The sequence below is a fragment of the Panthera pardus genome, unplaced genomic scaffold, assembly GCF_024362965.1.
Source record: "Panthera pardus isolate Hobbes unplaced genomic scaffold, ASM2436296v1 HiC_scaffold_27, whole genome shotgun sequence".
Lineage (NCBI taxonomy): Eukaryota > Metazoa > Chordata > Mammalia > Carnivora > Felidae > Panthera > Panthera pardus.
Window position 1 is genome coordinate 77,100,449 of NW_026526843.1, and position 20,898 is coordinate 77,121,346.

Sequence of the window (20,898 nt, forward strand, 5' to 3'; positions counted from 1 at the left end):
AGGATGTGGACAAAAGGGAAACTTCTTGCACTGTTGGTGGGAATGCAAACTGGTGCGGCCATGCTGGAAAACAGTGTGGAGGTTCTTCAAAAAATTAAAAATAGAACTACCCTATGACCCAGCAATAGCACTGCTAGGAATTTATCCAAGGGATACAGGAGTGCTGATGCATAGGGGCACTTGTACCCAATGTTTATAGCAGCACTTTTAACAATAGCCACATTATGGAAAGAGCCTAAATGTCCATCAACTGATGAATGGATAAAGAAGTTGTGGTTTATATACACAATGGAATACTACTTGGCAATGAGAAAGAATGAAATATGGCCTTTTGTAGCAACGTGGATGGAACTGGAGAGTGTTATAAGTGAAATAAGTGAAATAAGTCATACAGAGAAAGACAGATATCATATGTTTTCACTCTTATGTGGATCCTGAGAAACTTAACAGAAGACCATAGGGGAGGGGACGGGGAAAAAAAAGGGGAGGTATCCAAACCATAAGAGACTCTTAAAAACTTAGAATGCACTGAGGGTTGATGGGGGGTGGGCGGGAGGAAAAAGTGGGTGATGGGCATTGAGGAGGGCATCTGTTGGGATGAGCACTGGGTGTTGGACAGAAACCAATTTGACAATAAATTTCATATTAAAAAATAATAATAAATTAAAAAATGAAAGAAAACTTTTTTTTTTTGTAAAATATGACTCTTAAATGTAAGCCAGATACTTAATCTGGTGACTTAAATAAAGAAACAGATAGTTATTGGATATACAAAACTGTATACTCACTCAACTTTAGAGACAATGTAAGGGATTTTTCAAGGTTAATTTTGACTGTATTTGTGTTTCACTCATGGGGTGACTTTACAACTTAACCCTGAGCAAAATGGGACTTCCGATTCTAACAGAATACTTGTCTGTTGAAAAACAATCCTTGTCCTTGGAGTGCCCAAGGTCACAATTTTCTTATCTGTAAAATGGGAATATTGATAAAACCTATCCATGATGGTTAATTATGTGTCAATTTAGCTGGATCACGGTGATCATATAGTTGATCATATATTATTCTGAATGTTTTTGTGAAGATATTCTTTGGGTGAAATTAACATTTAGATCACTCGACTTTGAGTTAAGCAACCCACCTCCATAATATGGGTTGGCCTCATTCAATCACTTGAAGGCCTTAATAGACAAAGATTAAGCCCCTTCAAGCAGGAAAGAACTCTACCAGCAGACTGTCATTGGAACTGCAACTCTTCCCTGGCTTTCCAACCTATCAACCTACCCCCTATTAAATTTTGAACTCATTGGAATTCTACAGTCATGTGAACCAATTCATTAAAATCTCTCTCTCTCTCTCTAAATAGCTAGCGAGCTAGCTAGATATAAGTTGTATATAGATATGTATTTTAACTTATACCTCTATCTATATCTCTATTTCTCTGTCTATTTATCTATCTATCTATCATCTAGGGAGAGATTGAGACATACATATTCTGTTAGTTTTGTTTCTTTGGAGAACCCTAACTAATACACTATCCAACAGAGTTATTATGAAGATTAAGTAAGACAATTTATTTAATCTTCAGAGTGCCTGAAATATGGAACAGTGTTAGGTAAATGGTTGGTGTTGTCTACCAAGTGTCTAACTTGCCCCTATAGTCTTGATCCCAGGGGCTATATTTCTCTTAGGTCAGATCTATTCTTTATTCAGACATGAAACCCAAGCTTTCAGGTACTTCCTAGAAATATCCCTTCCTTCACCCCTTTTCAGTCCTCAACACGCTACAAAAAACATGTAGGAAAAAAATGAGCATTAGCTCTATAATGATTGCCAGGTACTCAGCGCTATTATGGTTCAATATTATTAGCATCTCATTTTCCTGATAACTGACCTGTTTGAGGACATGCATTGAGCCACTTTCTGAATTAAGTTGGACCCCCAAGTTGTTTATGAGTTGATCCATATCTGGAAAAAAAAAGACAAGGGAAACAATTTTAGAATAATATCTAATCCTCTACATGCATACCGTATGCCATTTACCCTTGGTTATACCTGTTTGTATTCTATGAACATTACTTTTCAGACTTACTAGATATTGAGAAGTCAGTGTTTGGACAACATTCTAATTTGTATATTCTACTCATCAAAATGGAATTGGCTGCCCCCCGCCCCCCAAAATCCTATATACATGAGAATCCAATATCTCCAACCAGCCCTATCCATAAGGAGGATATCGGCATAGTGACATAATTTCCCCCTTCCTGGTCTAGTTCTCCTTCTAAGGAGTTCCATACACTTGTATGGATATTTATCCTAATGAGCTTGTTAACACATTAGCACGAAATCTCTCTAAATAAGTTTTTTTCTGTCTATCTCTCTTAAACACACAAGCTAGGTAGGGTTAGTATAAGTAGTCTTCTATTTCCTTGTTCATTTGTCTTTCTATAAAAAGGAAAGACTTGGTGGCCTCATTATGCTGCCCTACACAATCACAATCATTCCCACCAGAAGCATCTACCAGTACTTCTTCAACCAGATTTCCTTTGATCGATCTACAGTCTAATCTCACTAAAGAGGAGAACATAGGGCAAAGAAGATAAATCCTTAGCTTGCTTTTAACTTAATTGATCAGATTTTAGATCATGCTAAGTGTCTCCAAATCAATTACAATTAGTGTCCTCATTTATGACCTGATTGTATTTCAAAAGGTAGTCCGTAAATCAGTTAATTGTTTTTGATATCAAATATATTTACCCATAAAAATGTTCATGTTACAGGTCAATTCACAATAGCCATTTAATACCTAATGCAGTTAAAATACAAGAAATATACAATGAACAAAGATACAAAATTATATTATAGCCACACAAAAAAAGCAAAAATAAGCTAAAAATAATCCTTTATTTATTGAATGTCAGGAATTGAGGAAACCATTCCTAATTTGATGGAAGTAACACACAAAGAATCTTCTATTGAGATTATGAGGAAAACTTTTGTGCCACTATCAAAGAGTTTGGATAATTTTGACACATTAAAATAGCCTCAATTTTATCTCAAAACACACAGATTTTCTTTTCCCTTCTCTTCCCTTCTTTTCTTTTTTCTTTTCATCCAAGTATATGGGTAGAACTGTTCACATATACATCAATAATTTACTAAATATTTATTGCATAATTACTATGTATCAGAAGTTATGTTAGGCACATTGTTATCAGGTTGGGATCTGGATCAACCAGACATAGAGTCAGCAAGTGTAGCAGAGATCACTGACCTGATAGATGCCCAGGAATTGCATCCCATAATCTTTATCAAGGACTTTTTTTTTGGAAGGTCCAACTTTTCTATCTAGAATTAAAATATTTCAAACTATTTTCTGCAGAGTCCTAAGGCTTCTATGAAGCCTCTTGGGAGGTGGGGTGAAGTCGCTGTTAATGGAGGAAGAAGTGCAAAGAGTAAACACATAAGTCAGACACAGAAAAAATATGATTTCCTTTAGACTGTAAGCTCTTTGCAGGCAGAGATTTTCATCTTTGATATTTTTCTTAGTGATGTATTTCAAGATCTTAGAATGGTACCTGGCACATAGTAGGTGTTCAACACATTTATGAAGGTTTTTGATGAGTGACAGAAAAGGAGAATGAGGAAGTCTGTTTTCTCAAGTACAAGAATTGGACAAGAGTGGGAAAGAATGAAAGAAAATTAGAGATGTTATGTGTAAGAGATGTTTGAGGTGTAATTAGCTATGAAGTGTGAGTTTCCAGAGAGGGCAGCCTTTTCTGATTTCAAGGAAGAGGGGGAGAAAAGGAAATACAATGGTAGAAAAAGAATGTTAGGTCAGATGACTGTATATAGTCACAGTTGGGCACCGTGAAGCCAGGAGAGTTTGCTTGGTTGCTGCCAGAAACATTTGTAGGAGAGAGTGGAGTGAATTTGGTTCTTCCTTTCCATTCACATATCCTTTGACTAGACCTCATTATTTTTAGCTAGACCAACTTATAAGAGTCATCTCCTATTGGTCTTCTTCAATTCCTGTGGCTCATAAGACAGCAGGGCTGAGGAAGAAGAGTGACTTTGACAAGCTATTTAGTCCCTATGAGCCTAAATTTCTTTACCTTCCAGGAGTGGGGTGGTGGTGGTGGTGGTGGTTCTGATTTAATAGGGTTACTATGAGGATCCCATGAATTAGTACATGGAAATTCATTTATAACTTTTTTCATATAAAAGTTCTTATAATTAGCTATTATTATCATTACCACCATTATTATTGTTGAAGGCCAGAATCCTTAGCTTTAGCGCAGAAGGTTATCTCTTTAGGCATCAAACAAGTCTTTCATACTCAATGTGCTCACAAACCTCTCCTCATTTTGTGTTTACAATCTCAATTTTCAGCACCATCATCAAGCCAGTCTCAGTATAGAAACCCAAGAATCAGTCACCTTTGAGTTCTCTCTCCCTATCTCCAGCCTACTGGTTATCAGTTGAAATAAATTTTACAGCAGAAATATCTCTTAAATGTAGTCCTTCATCATCTCCTAGTCACTTTTCCTTCTAGTCCATATTGTACATTGCTACCTAAGTATGGTAAAGAGGTGTGGGCTCTAGAGTGAGTGCCTAGAGTCACATCCTGGCTTTTTAATTTCTCAACAATAAGACCTTGGACAAGTTTTTTCCACCTCCCTGTGTCTGTTTCCTCATCTGTTAAATGAGAATAATAATAGTACCAGTTTATAGAGTTGTAATAAATATTTATCAAGTTAATATGTGCTCAAGTATTTACAACAGTTCCTGGCACAAAGAGGCATTGTCTGTCTGTTTCCCTCACCATCAACTGAGCCCTTCAATAATTAACTAGTATCTATTGCCTACTGTCTCTTGTATCTTTTAGCAGAATATCTCCTCCATAGAATGTACTGATTAATGCCCAATGAATGGTCATGGAAATAAGAAAAGTTATTTAACAGCAATTATATTATAATGTTAAATAATATCAATATTATTTAACAGCAATAATCAAGGAGTCTAGATAATACTTCTTGCCCCATCCCTAATGCCAATATGTTAGTCAAACGACATAAAAGGGATAGCTGGCAATTAGGAATGTCTCTGCCATTTCTTGTTAGTATCCTCTCAAAGAACAGCAAAATTTGAATAGCCATTAGGTAACTCTGGACAACATCCTAAATGTTGGTGGGAGTGCACAGAGAGAAAGCTAACAGAAAGCTTTTTTTAAACAAACAAACAAAAAAATTTTAATAATTAGCCAGCCAAAATTTAAAACTGAATGAAATTTGGGCCTACAGAATGGTCTTAAAGAAAGTTCAGTTTTTCCTAAAAAAAAAAAAAAAAAAAAAAGGACTTCTTAAGCCTTTTGCTTGTCTCTAGAGCTGGAGTTGCTGCTCCTTGTCTGGGACTGGACAGCTGCACAGAAGCTGGGAAGAAAGTGGAGAGGAAATACCCAAGGGGGTTTACAGTGTCTGGGGCCATTGAGATGTCATTTACAACAGGAGGAGGGCTTCAGAAATGCAAATTACCTAATTGAAACAATAACCATTTTTCTGCCTGGATTGGGCTCTTCAAGCATTTGTGTCTGGAAGCTGGAATTTTTGGTCCTTCTCCTAAGGAAGGGAGTACTGGAAGAGGAAATAGAAGAGGAGATAGGGAGGATTGAGCCTCATCCACAGCATATCAATATCTCATATATGCAGAACATCACAAACCATATTCCAGGGACTATGACCATAGAAACTGGATATGATTATATTACTTTTGTCATGTTTCCACGTTTTTTTTTTTTTTTTTACCAAAGTAGCATTTTCCATAGTGATCTGTTTGTTTTATGAAAGTGAACATTCCTTTAAGGTACAGGAGTTGGTGGCTGGCTAATAGACCACATCTTATTCTTGGGTCAGTCCTGAGAGGGAAAAAAAATCTAGGGATAAAGAGAGCAGTCAAACCTTTAAGATGGAAACCAAGGAATAGTCACTGGGGCCTACAACTTCAAAATCAAGCAAAGCACTGTAGGCCCTAAAACAGACTTAATAAGGTACCTAGTATCTTAACAACAAGATAGAGAATTTGGACAACACAAATAATAATTCCTCATGTGAATCTACATAGATTTTACAGTAAGGAAATAGATTTCATATATCATTCCCATTTAACAGATAATGAATTTGGAGGCCCAAAGTCACATAGCTTAGAAGAAATGGAATCAGAGCTAGAATTCTTATCCTCTCACTCAAATTGCAGTGTTCCTCACTGCTTTCCAATATCCTAAATCTGGTAAGCACCTTTATAAAACAAAACAAAACAAAACAAAACAAAACAAAACAAACAAAACAAAAACTTCTAAAAGAAGAACAAGTTTAAGGACAACAAACCAATAATTTTGGAAGATCTTGAGGAGAAGCCATTCACCTTCAGCCTCTGAACTATAAGAAATGCTGGAACTATTGAAAAATGAAAATCAGTATTTTACAGTTTTGAGATAATAAGTAGTTTTTTAAAAGTATTACCTGTGTCTTTAATATTAGAAAAAGATAATTAAAGAACACCTAGAATACACATATATTTTCAGACAGTTTAATTGCATATCTTGCAGGGGAATAGAAAGTACTTTTGGGATAGGCCTCTGGGAAAACCTTCAGGCTACTTTGCAGCATGACATTTAAAACAGAATGGTGATAAAAGAACAATAATTGTCAACATTCACTGAGTACTTACTATGTACCAAGTACTGTTCTGTTAAGAGAAAAAAAATACTTGTATTAATTCACTTAATCTTCATAATTCTGACTGGGCGCATTATTTCTTCATTTTTAAAATGAGGAAACTGAAACACAGAGAAATAAAGTAGCTTATCCCCAAATCACCAAGCTAGTAAATGGCAGAACTGAGATTTGAACCATAGCAGTCTAGAGCTATAATGAAGCTATAACACTCTTTGACCTGAGAGTCAGTGGAATCCCCCTGCTTGTGCTTGAAGCAGATCACATAATGGAGAGTAAATGGCTGCTGAAGAAAAAGTATCTGATAGAATGAGATTGTGGGGTGGCTCAGTCGGTTAAGCATCCCACTCTTAATTTAGGCTCAGGTCATGATCTCAGCATTCATGAAATCAAGCCCCAGACTGGGCTCCAAACCCACTTGGTATTCTTTCTCTCTGCCCCTCCCCCACTTGTGCTCTCTTTTTCTCTCAAAATAAAAAAAAAAAACACATTTAAAAAAATAGAAGGAGATTGCAAGATCTTCAGGTCCCCCAAACAAGGTCACACCTATCACCATGGGATCCATTGGAAAACCCAAACTCAAAGAACCCTCACATGTGGCATCTCAGGAAGTAGCTCACTATGACTTTGAAAGTATATTATATGAATATAGCCTCCGAGTATTAGAACTAGTCCCCTTGTCTGGTACCCCCACCACAAGGTATAAGTTCATTTTTAAATTTTTTTTTAATGTTTGTTTATTTTTGAGACAGAGAGAGAGAGAGAGCACGAACAGGGGAGGGGCAGAGAGAAAGGGAAATGCAGAATCTGAATCAGCTCCAGGTTCTGAGCTGTCAGCACAGGGTCCGATGTGGGGCTCAAACCCACAAACTGTGAGATCATGACCTGAGCCAAAGCTGAATGTTCAAACGCCTGAGCCACTCAGGCGCCCCAAGGTAAATTTTTTTTTAAATAATAACTACTTTTATACGCAACAAAAGTGCTATAATTAAATAAGACAGTGTCAAAAAATGGGAAAATCTTTTAACTAGGAGCTAGAAAACCTGGGTTCTAGTCCAGGCTCCACTGTTATCTAGCAGTGTCATTTTGAGTAAACTACTTAGCCCTTTTCAGTTCTTTTCCAGTTATAACATTGTATGACATATGATTCTATGATAGGGACATGGAAAGAAGGTGTATAATATCTTTCCAAATTTCTTCTTAATCTGTGAAATTGAAGTCAAGAAAAACAAGTTCTCCACAAACTATTAGGTAAACTTGAGTATCATTCCCACAGCATTAAAAAAAAACTTTTTGTTTATTATGTATCATTTCAAATGCATACGAAAGTAAAGATGATCCCCCATGTGCCTATTACCAGCTTCAATAATTTTCAGCTCATAGAAATTTTTGTTTCATCTGTACCCCCAACACACTCTCCCCACCTCAATGGGTATTTTTAGGCAAATCCCAAATATCATATTATTTCATTCTTATGGCATTTCTAATAGGACATATTTAATCTTCACAATTTCTGTGAAGTAGGTACTATTGTTGATTCCATTATACACATGATGAAATAGAGGCCTAGGGAGATTAACCCCAAGGTCACAAAGCGGGTAAATTACTGGGATTTGAACCCAGTGATGATGTCTGATACCAAAGCTTTTTTTTTTAACTGCTTAAAGTACTTTCTACTATCCTTTACTTTGGAATAGTTTGATGATTTGAATATCATGATAATGGAGGTGATTTGAGGTGTTAGCAGTGAGGTGTTAGCAGATGTTAAATTAGCAGTGAGGTCTACTATTGGAAATTTGCAAAGAGTATTAAAGGATTACCCTTAATCATGATGTTAATCATCAGACAAAACCTGTAAGAATACGGAGCTTCAGCATGGCACTGAGGCATCAGTTTAGGAAAAGGACAAAGAGCCACAGTAGTATAAGCTCATTTCTCTATAACATGTAAAATCTCATGCAATTCACTTAACGATACCATTATTTCATGTAACAGTCTCTTCTAGCAAATTAAACATGGTGCCACTGCAGCAACCAAAACAATAATACAGTGGTCCTTGTCCATGGTTAGAAAAACAGGTACCTAAGGGTAGAGACTTTATCTGTTCAATGGCATTTTCACTCACTGCCTGGGCTCAGAAGTACCAACTCAAGGCATTCTAGAAGAGTCTTGGGCCATCTCAATTTGTAGGACCCCCAAGAGGTAAGCTTAATAAAGGAACCAATAATCATCAAGGCTACATATTGATTATTGTTTTTCAAGGCTACATATTGATTCTATTATTATTATTATTAAGGCTACATATTGATTCTAGAATATAACTACAAAAAGCTAAATAACTATATAGTGTATATTTATCAGAATTAGTTTAAAAAAAACAAGAAAAAATAGATTCATATCATACACTCCCATTCTAATTTAACATTAAACAACAAGATTATTGGCAGCACAGAAAAAAAAATAACTAGGATAATCAGTCCCAAATAAATAAAAGTTAAATATATCCTCAGCATTGTGAAGATCTTTCTGAGAATACTGCACCTTGTTTGTGAATTTGTATTCAAGGGAAGTAAAATGGAAGAGAAATGCAAAAAATAAATAAATAAAATAAAGATTCTCTAGAAAAATAAAGAATCACTTTTTAAAATACAAAAATGGAGCTAGGTCAAGGAATTTGCATGGTTACATTTGGGAAAAAAGGAAGTAGAAAAGAAGGCTGTCCTGATAATTGTTTGTAAAGGCACATGTTAGGAATTTAGAGAAAGCAGAAATGTTATATTATTATTGGAGATTATAATCAACTTAAAGAGGAACTTACTGATAATAATCAAGTCTTTACAGAGAACTTACTAAATATCCAACACTGTAGTAGACACTGTGTGTATGTATGAGAGGGAAAAGCAGATAACGGCAGATTTCCACCTGGTCGTTACCTGTTTTCTACCCTCAGGGAATTTGTAGTCTATGTCAGATAGAGAAAATTGGCAGCTCACAGTAGATGTTGGCTTATTATCACAATGATGTTAAAAGTTAAAATCAAAAGCAGATTTTTTTTAAATTCCATTTCTTGCTTTTCTGAAAAAGTTGGGAGATCTTACAGCATGGAGTCTACACTAGCATGAGAGAAAAAATTAGCTAAACCTGATCAATGGGTGCTCCTTTTATATAGAGCATGCTGTTCTTATTTTGGAAAATAAAAAAGAGAGATTTCAGATTCCAGGTCTGTGTGGGTGGTAAAATTAAGAATAAAACAATAACAACAAAACATCACAAGATAATAGATGCTGCAGTGCTGGATTATGATTTGAGGCTATGAGCACTAATTAGAAGAGGAGATAGCTAAAAGTCAGAAAAAATTCCTAAGAAATGACCTGTGGTGAGGTGGGCCTTGAGGATCTAGAATCAGTCCAGAAGAGACAGAAAGGAAACCCAGTGAGAGGAAGAGTAAGTAGACTACACACTGTACGAAGGCCAGCGTTCCATCCTAATTATTCACCATTCTAACCCCAATTTCTAGCATCATGCCTAGAACTTTGTAGCCACCCAGGAAATGATTGCAAAGTGAAGGACAATGGCATAATTTAAGAAGTGTGTTTTAAGGAAGTTGTCCTGGAAGCGGTCTACAGAACGTAGAAGTCAGAAAGAATCAAGGTAGAACTAGAAGCTACTGGAATATTCTATTTATTTCATGGTAAGAGCTTACATAGGTGTCACAAACTCAATAGCTACAGGGTCCAGGCAGGTTAAGGTCAACTAGGCCAGATGGGGAGGGAAGGAACAACAACTCCATGTAATTGTTGACAAAAAGAAATACTGGTCCAGTATCTTACGATTATTCAACAGAAGCTGGAATTCTCAGTTTTAATTAAAATATGATTTTGAAATATTGGCAATAATTCATTTTTTTAAAGTATGGGTCTTGGAAAACTGACATACTCTAGACTGAATTGTACTCCCAAATGCATATGTGGAAGCCCTAACCTGAAATGTGACTGTATTTGAAGATAGGGCCTTTATGGAATTAATTAGGTTAAATGATGTTATAAGGGTAAGGCCTTCATCCAGTGGGATTAGTGTCCTTATAAGAAGAGACACCAGAAAACTCACTTTTTTTCTCCAGGAGCACAAAGAAGAGGTTATATGAGCATACAAAGCATTGACAGCCTTCTGCAAGCCAGAAAAAAAAAAACATGGTCATGCTGGCAACCTGATTGTCTCCCAAATTGTGAGAAAATAAGTTCCTTTTGTTTAAGCCACTTAATCTATAGTATCTTGTTACTGTACCCTTAGCAGACTAATACACATACTTACAGGTTTTTTTTTTTATTATTGCTCTTACAAACAACACTTCAAAAGTTGGGGAATATATTAAATCCCACTCAGTAGAAGACTACTTAATAAATTATGGTTCATCCATATACAGTTTACCCTTGAATGATAAGGAAGTTAGGGGCACTGACCTCTGCATAGACAAAAATCCATATATAACTTTTGACAGTTGATTAACACATATTTTGTATGTTATATATATTATATACTGTAGTCGTACAATAAAGCTACAAAAAATGGTATTAAGAAAATCATAAGGAAGAGAAAATACATTTATAGTACTGTACTGTATTTATCCAAAAAGATCCATGTATAAGTGGACCCACAGTTTAAATCTGTGTTGTTCAAGCGTCAACTATAGTGAAAAACTATGCAGTCACACAAAAGGATTTCTTTACACCAGAAATGGAAAGTCTCCAAAGTATATTTTCAAGTAAACAAAACAATATGCAGAGTGTCTTCATAACTGTGTATAAAAGGTAAGGGGAAGAAAAAATATATAGATTTACTCTTTTCTGATATGCATAAAATGTTTGTGGAAGGATTTCTAATAAATGGATAAATTTAGAGTTGCCTCCAGGGAGGTAAAATGAGTGCCAAGGGGACAGGACTAAGAGGGAGACTCAATACTGTATATCCTTTTGTGTTTTTTTATTTTTGAGCAATGTAGAATGCATTACCAATTTAAATACATTTTAAAATGAAATTTTTACCTATTTAGGGCAAGCAAAACTTGTGTGAGCTGTTTTTACTCTGTAGGCTAGTTGTTTGTACCTCTGGACTAAATTAATGTGGTGGCAGTTAGAATAAAAAGAAAGGAACTGATGCTATATACAAAGGGGAAAAAAATAACAGTCCTTGGCAACTAAGTAGATAAGCAAACTGAAGAAAAGTGAAAAGTTGATGCCAGCATTTTGAGAATGGAGTATGGGAACCACAACAACCATATTTCCCCCACTGTTTACTACACTGTCACTTATTCTAAGTGCTGTATAAAAATAACATATTTATTCCCTACTGCAACCTTATGAGGTAGTTTGTATTAGTAACCTCAATTCATGAATGACAAGAGTCAAGTGCAGAGTTTAAATAACCCTGTTAAAGTTATGATGATGGTAAGTTGTGCAACCAGGGAGATGAAAAGGAGAAGTTTGGAATGAGAGATGGGAAAAGAGTCTAGAAGTAGTGACAAATTCTATTTTAGAAATGATGTTTAAGGTTACAACAAAATAGTCAAAATGCTAATGATTTCATACCTGGATTGGTATCAAATACCTGGATTTGGCTGTAGAGTTAAGTTATATCTTCCTAATTTAAAATGTTTAATAATCTTAGAGTTTAGTTTGCCCACCTTACATACTTGGTCAAAGTACAATTTAAGCTCTTTTAGTTTATTATATAAAGCATCTAGCATGTTACAGACATTTAAAACCAGAGTCTTATCCCACTACTCTACCTTCTTCTTCTCCAAACACACAAGCAGCACTTAAATAAAATAAATTACTTAAAATAACAAAAATGATGACACTCTCCAATTATGAAATATGTATTAGAAGTCAGATAGGGGGTCCAATGTTTTACTTACACTATTTATAATCACAAGTTACCATATTATTTTAGAGGTGAGGAAGCTAAGGCTAGATGACAAAGGTGAGTTGGGAATAATACATGCATCCGAAACCCAACTTCAGGTATAAAAATCCAAATTGAAAAGATTATTATATGAGCATCAGAAAGTAAATCAAACAAATTCTCACACTTTCTTTGCATAAACTAGTGAGCCCAATATGATAGTTACTCATTCACACTCTACTTAGTATTAAGAAGGCAATTCTACTATATGATCATCTAGGTCAAAAATCCCAATCAAGATTTCCTTCACTAACAAAAACATGACTTTTTGGATCTAAATCTTAGAAGATCATCTATAAAATATGTACCAAATGTTTACATGGGAAAGGTAATTGGGTCAGTACTTTGAAGATACAATAATAGTACATGTCCTTTTTCTGTCTGAAAAGGGGGCAGGGGCTTAGACATGTACACAAGTGACCATAATACAGGGAAGACAATAGTGTAGATTTCAGATAATGCAGGTCAAAATGCTATGGAAACTCAAAAGAATTTATTTCTATATGCAAGGATCAGGGAAAGTTTCATATAAATGGCATTTGATTTGGGGTTAATAACTGAAGGAATAATATAACTATTGTTTTAAGGAAAAAGTAATGAATGTAAGTACATTCTAAGTTCATTTATGGTAAGTATCAACTGAGCAGAACAGACAGTAATGTACAAGGTCTAAGGAATAGCTGAGGATATAAGGAAGGCTTGATGCGAGGGTCAAGGACTAAAATGGATGGGAGAGGCAGGCAAAGAAAAAGACACTGAAGACAGTTAAGACTTAAGACATTTAATAAGGAATAGAAAATGACTTTTTAACAATTGTTTAAGTTCCTGATACATAGTATGCCAATACACAGTTGCTAAATGAATTATATAGCTAAAGGCAACTTTCTCATTACTCATCAATTTAAGTGAAGTAATAAACTACAACTGACTCAAGGCAAGGGTGAATATATAAATGTGTCAAATAATAATGATACCCCTGAAATAATGACAAAGGATAAATGGTAGATTTTTCTAACCTTCAGACACACAATCTGGAGAGAAGAATGTTTTTTCCCCAATTTTCTTTCCAATGTATCCTGAAAGCCTAAACAAGAGGGACCTACTACTCCCCAGAGCTCTGGAAGTAGAGCCATTAACCAGCTTGGTCTTGAGGATGTACATGTCACTTTTACTTTTGAATTTATATTTCTATCCTTCCTGTTTTCTGCTCTCTGTCCTCAAAGATAACCTGAAGACACTGTTCCCAGCCCATTCTCTGTGTCCCCAACAGTCACCAAAGATTAACAACCTTCATATACAAGGGATCCCCTCACAAATTCTGAAGAATGGGATGAGGTCATTTGTGAGTCACTAGTTCCTGTTGTCCAAATGTCCTGTTGGTTATATCATCCTGGTTAAGTTGCCCAAAGAACAAGGGTGAAAGGCCAGAAGCCCTTTCTCTCAGGGGTGCTAAAGTCCAGTGGGAACAATGTTAAATCACAAGCAAATAAAACCATTATTCTAGCCTCAGCCATAGGGCAAGCTAATTCATTCTTCTGAGGTCTCCTTTCACCCCATCTGCAAGGAATTTTACAAAACAGCAAAACACTAATTATATCAGTAGTGCTGCAGAGAAAGAGTCTCAAACTGAACAGGAAAATGAAGTAAAACTAAGATACATATGCAGCCTCTGTCACATACACTATGGTATTTAATCTACTCAAATATCTTTTGAGATAAGATAATCAATCCACATTCTCTAGAGGATAAAAGCAATGCCCAAGGCTCATGCATCTAAGTAAATCAGTAAGTAAATCTGCTTTGGGTTTCAAATCAGATCTGTCTGTTAATCTACACCATCACAGTCTGTATCAGTATCTAATTCAAACTTTGAGATTATTCTCTTTGTACGATTATTATCACACTGAGTGACATCATACAGGTGCTTAATAAATGTTTTCTCTTTACAATAAAGACAATGCCAAAGGAAATAAGTGATCATTCCCTTACCATTTGTTTGGATTTATTTTTTCCAAAGAGTGAATTTTACATATTTTTCTATTTATATTTCCTCAAATTCTTAGAATTAAAGAAAAAGCCCACAAAAAGACAATTCTTCCAAATCACCATTGCAAGTTAATTCACTACAGCAACCTCAGCAATTTAGCCCAATCTTCTACCTACACGGATAAGCCAACTCCCTTGGCCATGTCTTAAAGAGCCTGGTTAGGACCTAGGTTCCTCCTCTAACCAAGCCCAGCCCCTCCTTAAAGGGCCGGCATGCCCAAAGCATCTCCTACCCAGAGGCAGCCTCCAGGGCCCCACAGCTCAGTGAGCCCACTAGCTTGGGCTGGAAACCTAACCTTCTGCCTGGTCTTCTTTCCCTTTTGAAGCATCTCTAGGTACCTGCTACTGCTTAGGGGGTTACTTGGGAACGTTGGCCTTTTGAACCCTGTTCTTTCTGGCTGCAACTTTGGCTGTGTAGGGTTAAGTCAAAGACAAACCTCTCCTTAAGGAGAAATGAGAACGCCAAGCCTGGGCAGACTAAATTAGACATATCTATCCATCCATGTTCCCCCCTCATTTCTCCCTCGAGTGTCCCCCAAAGTCCTTCTCCCTTTCCTAGCCCCTCTTTGCTCAACCCTTAGCAAAGTCATTTTTTCTTTGAGTTTAATTTGATTCCATATAGTGTTCATACCTTTCATTCCTCAACCACCTGCCTGTCCACTGCTAAAACCTAAAGAGAAATGGGAGTGGGGGATAGAATCAAGATCCAGGAGATAGGAGTGAGTGGGTTCTAATCCAGGAATCACTTACCACCCATGTCTCTAGCTGGTGACTCCTGAAGTATCTGAAGCTCATGCTGTCCTCTGGGAGGCTCATACTCCTGAGCTGATTGCTAAACAGCTGTTTCTCTCACACCTGCCCCTGTCAGCGCACTAAGCAACTAGCTCTTGCATTCTCTTTCTCTACCCCCCAACTCCTCTTTTCCTCCTGGCTGGAAAATGAGGAGGAGGGCCAGAGCAAAGGGAATCAATTCAGCTGTGCTACTCTTGGAAAAAGGTAAACAAAGCTCTCAGGCATCAAACCCCAAACTCTGGTGGATGGTGGATTAGCAAAGTAGACTTCCTAAAAAGTATCATCCCCCTGCTTCCAATGCAGCTCTTTTCCTTGGCTAAAAATAAGGTGTAAGTGGCCAGGGCTGGGGTTCCTGTTTCCCTTCACCTCTGCTAATTCAGTTCTGGCCAAGCCCACTTTCCACCCATCTCTGAGCTCCATACACCCTTAAAAAGAGGACTGGGGTAGGAGCTAAAAAACCCAAGCCAAATCTCAAAATACTACTTGAAATACTACTTGAAAAAAACGTTGAGGTTGAGAAGGAATCCTTCAAGACAGAAAGGAACCCACCACTAAGAACAAACTGAGGGTTGATGGGGGTGGGAGGGAGGAGAGCGTGGGTGATGGGTATTGAGAAGGGAACCTTTTGGGATGAGCACTGGGTGTTGTATGTAAGCCAATTTGACAATAAATTTCATATAAAAATAAATAAAATAAAATGACTAAGGTAAGGAACCCACGATACGATACTACAAAGTGATCCCTTTACTGCTGCAAGTTGACAACGCGCACCCCAGTGCCCACCAAAAAAACAAAAACAAAAACGCCAGGGCAGGGAGAACATGCCTACATTTGGTGGAAACATAGAAACATGTAGGCACACCACCAGACCCTCAGCTCAGGAGAGAGGCTTCAGCAAAAAATGGCACCTACTGGTGCTGGTTCTCTGGGGGCAGTTTCTTCCATTTTTTTTTAAGTTTATTTATTTTGAGAGAGAGAGAGAGAGAGAGAGAGAGAGAGAAGAGCACACAAGCAGGTGAGGGGCAGAGGGAAGGAGAGACAGAATTTCAAGCAGGCTCTGCACCATCAGTGCAGAGCCCAGTGCAGGCTGAACTCATGAACCATGAGATCATGACCTGAGCCTAGATCAAGAGTCAGATGCTTATCCCACGGAGCCACCCATGCTCCCCTGTGGGGCAAGGTTTCTTAAAGGCATCTAGTTGTCCCATTGGGGACCTCGTGCTCATGTGGATCAGAACCTCAATTGTTCACTGGGTAACTTTAATGGATGGGGTGACTCTGTTTCTGGCCTGGCTAGACCCAAAGAGGTGTAACTTTGGTAAAGGTGGAGTTCCTAAAATGGGACAGGCAGCCACAAAGAGAGGAGGTGGAGAAGTGTGAGGCTGAGAACAGGAAGGGAGAAGGGAGGGGGTGTGGTAGGGCTCTGGGCAGGGAGCTCTGACCTCGCCCTTGGGAGCCTCCTCTCAGTCTCCAGCAGCAGCAGATATAACTCCAATTACAGTTCTTTATCCTTCCCAGGAAGAGGCTTACAATCACACTGCTTGGTCATCTACACATTCTGGTTAAATTAACTCACCATAGAAGGATGAAAGGGATGCGGGGGGGGGGGGGGCGTTGGGGGGCTCCCTAAGAAGAGAGGAATGGGGTAAGGAAGAGCAAGAAAGCTAGCAACTGGAAGCATTACTTAACCTCCTTGCTCTCCATGGTAACAGTATGACACCAGCCAAGAGAGCGAGGTCACAGTATGTTCTTTTTGTTTTTAATTTTATTTTTTAAATTTACATCCTAATTAGTTATCAAAAAGTGCAAAAGTGATTTCAGGAGTATATTCCTTAATGCTGCTTACCCATTTAGCCCATTGCCCCTCCCACAACCCTTCCATGAACCCTCTGTTCTCCATATTTAAGAGTCTCTTATGTTTTGTCCCCCTCCCTGTTTTTATACTAAATTTGCTTCCCTTCCCTTGTGTTCATCTGTTTTGTCTCTTAAAGTCCTAATATGAGTGAAATCATATGATATTTGTCTTTCTGTGACTAATTTCGTTTAGCATAATACTCTCTAGTTCCATTCACATAGTTGCAAATAACAAGATTTGATTCTTTTTGATTGCCGAGTAATACTCCATTCTGTGTATATACATATATATGTCTATATCCTCTTTATCCATGTTCTTTATCCATCCATCCATCGATGGACATTTGGGCTCTTTCCATACATTAGCTATTGTTAACAGTGATGCTATAAACATTGGGGTACATGTGCCCCTTCAAAACAGCATACCTGTATCCCTTTGAAATGCAATTGCTGGGTCCTAGGGTAGTTCTATTTTTATTTTCTTGAAGAACCTCCATACTGTTTTCCAGAGTGGCTGCACCAGCTTGCATTCCCGCCAACAATGCAAAAGAGATCCGCTTTCTCCACATCCTCGCCAACATCTGTTGTTGCCTGAGTTGTTAATGTTAGCCATTCTGACAGGTGTCAGGTGGTATCTCATTGTGGTTTTGATTTGTATTTCCCTGATGATGAGTGATGTGGAGCATTTTTTCATGTGTTGGTTGGCCATTGGGATGTCTTCTTTGGAGAAGTGTCTACTCATGTCTTTTGCCCATTTCTTCACTGGGTTATTTGGTTTTTGGGTGCTGAGTTTAATAAGTTCTTTAGAGATTTTGGAAACAAACCCTTTATCTTATATGTCCTTTGCTAATATCTTCATCCATTCTGTTGGTTGCCTTTCAGTTTTGCTGATTGTTTCCTTTGCTGTGCAGCAGCTTTTTATTTTGATGAGGTCCCAGTATTTCATTCTTGCTTTTGTTTCCCTTGCCTCTGGAGACGTCTTGAGTAAGAAGTTGCTGCAGCCAAGATCAAAGAGGTTTCTGCCTGCTTTCCCTGGAGGATTTTGATGGCTTCCTGTCTTACATTTAGGTCTTTCATGCATTTTGAGTTTATTTTTGTGTATGGTGTAAGAAAGTGGTCCAGGTTCATTGTTCTGCACGTCACTGTCCAGTTTTCCCAGCACCACTTGCTGAACAGACTGTCTTCATTCCATTAGATATTCTTTCCAGCTTTGTCAAAGTTTAGTTGGCCATACGTTTGTGGGTCCATTTCTGGGTTCTCTATTTTGTTCCATTGATCTGAGTATCTGTTCTTGTGCCAGTTCTATACTGTCTTGAGGATTACAGCTTTGTAGTGTAGCTTTAAGTCCAGGATTGTGATGCCTCCTGCTTTGGTTTTCTTTTTCAAAATTGCTTTGGCTATTTGGGGTCTTTTCTGGTTCCATACAAATTTTAGGATCATTTTTTCTAGCTCTGTGAAAAATGCTGCTGTTATTTTGATAGGGATTGCATTAAATATGTAGATTGCATTGGGTAGTATTGACATTTTAACAATATTTGTTCTTCCTATCCAGGAGCATGGAACCTTTTTCCATTTTTTTGCATGTCTTCTACAATTTCTTTCATAAGCTTTCTATAGTTTTCAGTGTATAGATTTTTCACCTCTTTGGTTAGATTTATTCCTAGGTATTTTCTGGTTTTTGGTTCAACTCTAAATGGGATAGATTTTTTGATTTCTCTGTCGCTTCATTGTCGGTGTATAGGAATGCAAGCGATTTCTGTGCATTGATTTCACATCCTGCAACTTTGCTGAATTCATGAATCAGTTCTAGCAGTTTTTTGGTGGAATCTTTTGGGTTTTCCATATAAAGTATCATGGCATCCGCAAAGAGTGAAAGTTTGACCTCCTCCTGACTGATTTGGATGACTTTTATTTCTTTGTGTTGTCTGATTGCAGGGCTAAGACTCCCAATACTATGTTGAATAACAGTGGTGAGAGTGGACATCACTGTCTTGTTCCTGACCTTAGGGGTAAAGCTCTCAGTTTTTCCCCATTGAGGATATTAGCATTGGGCCATTCATATATGGCTTTTATGATCTCGAGGTATGATCCTTCCATCCCTACTTACTTGAGAGTTTTTATCAAGAAAGGATGCTGTATTTTGTCAAATGCTTTCTCTGCATCTATTGAGAGGATCATATGGTTCTTGCCCTTTATTTTATTGATGTGATGAATCTCGTTAATTCTTTTGTGGATATTGAACTAGCCCTGCATCCCAGGTATAAATCACACTTGGTCGAGGTGAATAATTTTTTAATGTATTGTTGGAGCTGGTTGCTAATATCTTGTTGAGGATTTTTCATCCATGTTCATCAGGGAAATTGGTCTATAGTTCTCCTTTTTAGTGGGTTCTCTGTCTGGTTTTGGAATCAAGGTAATGCTGGCTTCATAGAAAGAGTTTGGCAGTTTTTCTTCCATTTCTATTTTTTTGGAACAGTTTCAAGAGAATAGGTGGTAACTCTTCCTTAAATGTTTGGTAGAATTCCCTTGGAAAGCCATCTGGCCCTGGACTCTTGTTTTTTGGGAGGTTTTTGATTACTAATTCGATTTCCTTACTGGTTTTGGGTCTGTTCAAATTTTCTATTTCTTCCTGTTTCAGTTTTGGTAGTGTATATGTTTCTAGGAATTTGTTCATTTCTTCCAGATTGCCCATTTTATTGGCATATAATTGCTCATAGGATTCTCTTATTATTGTTTTTATTTCTGTTGTGTTGGTTGTGATCTCTCCTCTTTCGTTCTTGATTTTACTTATTTGGATCCTTTTCTTTTTCTTCTTGATCAAACTGGCTAGTGGTGTATCAATTTTGTTAATTCGTTCAAAGTGCCAGCTTCTGGTTTCATTGATCTCTTCTACTGTTTTTTTGTTTGTTTGTTTCGATAGCATTGATTTCTGTTCTAATCTTTATTATTTCCTGTCTTCTGCTGGTTTGGGGTTTTATTTGCTGTTCTTTTTCCAGCTCCTTAAGGCGTAAGGTTAGGTTGTGTATCTCAGATCTTTCTTCCTTCTTTAGGAAGGCCTGAATTGCTATATACTCTCCTCTTATGACCGCCTTTGCTGCATCCCAGAGGTTTTGGGTTGTGGTGTTATCATTTTCATTGGCTTCCATGTACTTTTTAATTTCCTCTTTAACATTTTGGTTATCCTATTTGTTCTTTAGTAGGATGTTTTTAATCTCCAAATCTTTGTTACCTTTCCAAATTTTCTCACATGGGTGATTTCCACATTCATAGCATTGTGGTCTGAAAATATGCACAGTATGATCTCGATCTTTTTGTTCTTACTTAGGGCTGATTTGTGTCCCAGTGTATGGTCTATTCTGGAGAACGTTCCATGTGCACTGGAGAAGAATGTATATTCTGCTGCTTTAGGATGAAATGTTCTGCATATATCTGTGAAGTCCATCTGGTCCAGTGTGTCATTCAAAGCCATTGTTTCCTTTTTGACTGTTTTGATTAGATGATTTGTCCATTGTTG

General features: G+C 37.3%; 1 protein-coding gene across 1 annotated transcript in view; it reads right to left on the bottom strand.

The window, feature by feature from the left end:
- Positions 1-20,898, bottom strand: part of KLF8 (KLF transcription factor 8) — a 261,132-nt gene that overhangs the window by 53,877 nt on the left and 186,357 nt on the right. The window contains exon 2 of the mRNA XM_053891569.1: positions 1,895-1,968. Within this exon, the coding sequence (XP_053747544.1) occupies positions 1,895-1,966 (72 nt within the window). The 5' untranslated portion in view covers positions 1,967-1,968. The remainder of the gene's footprint in view (positions 1-1,894; positions 1,969-20,898) is intronic.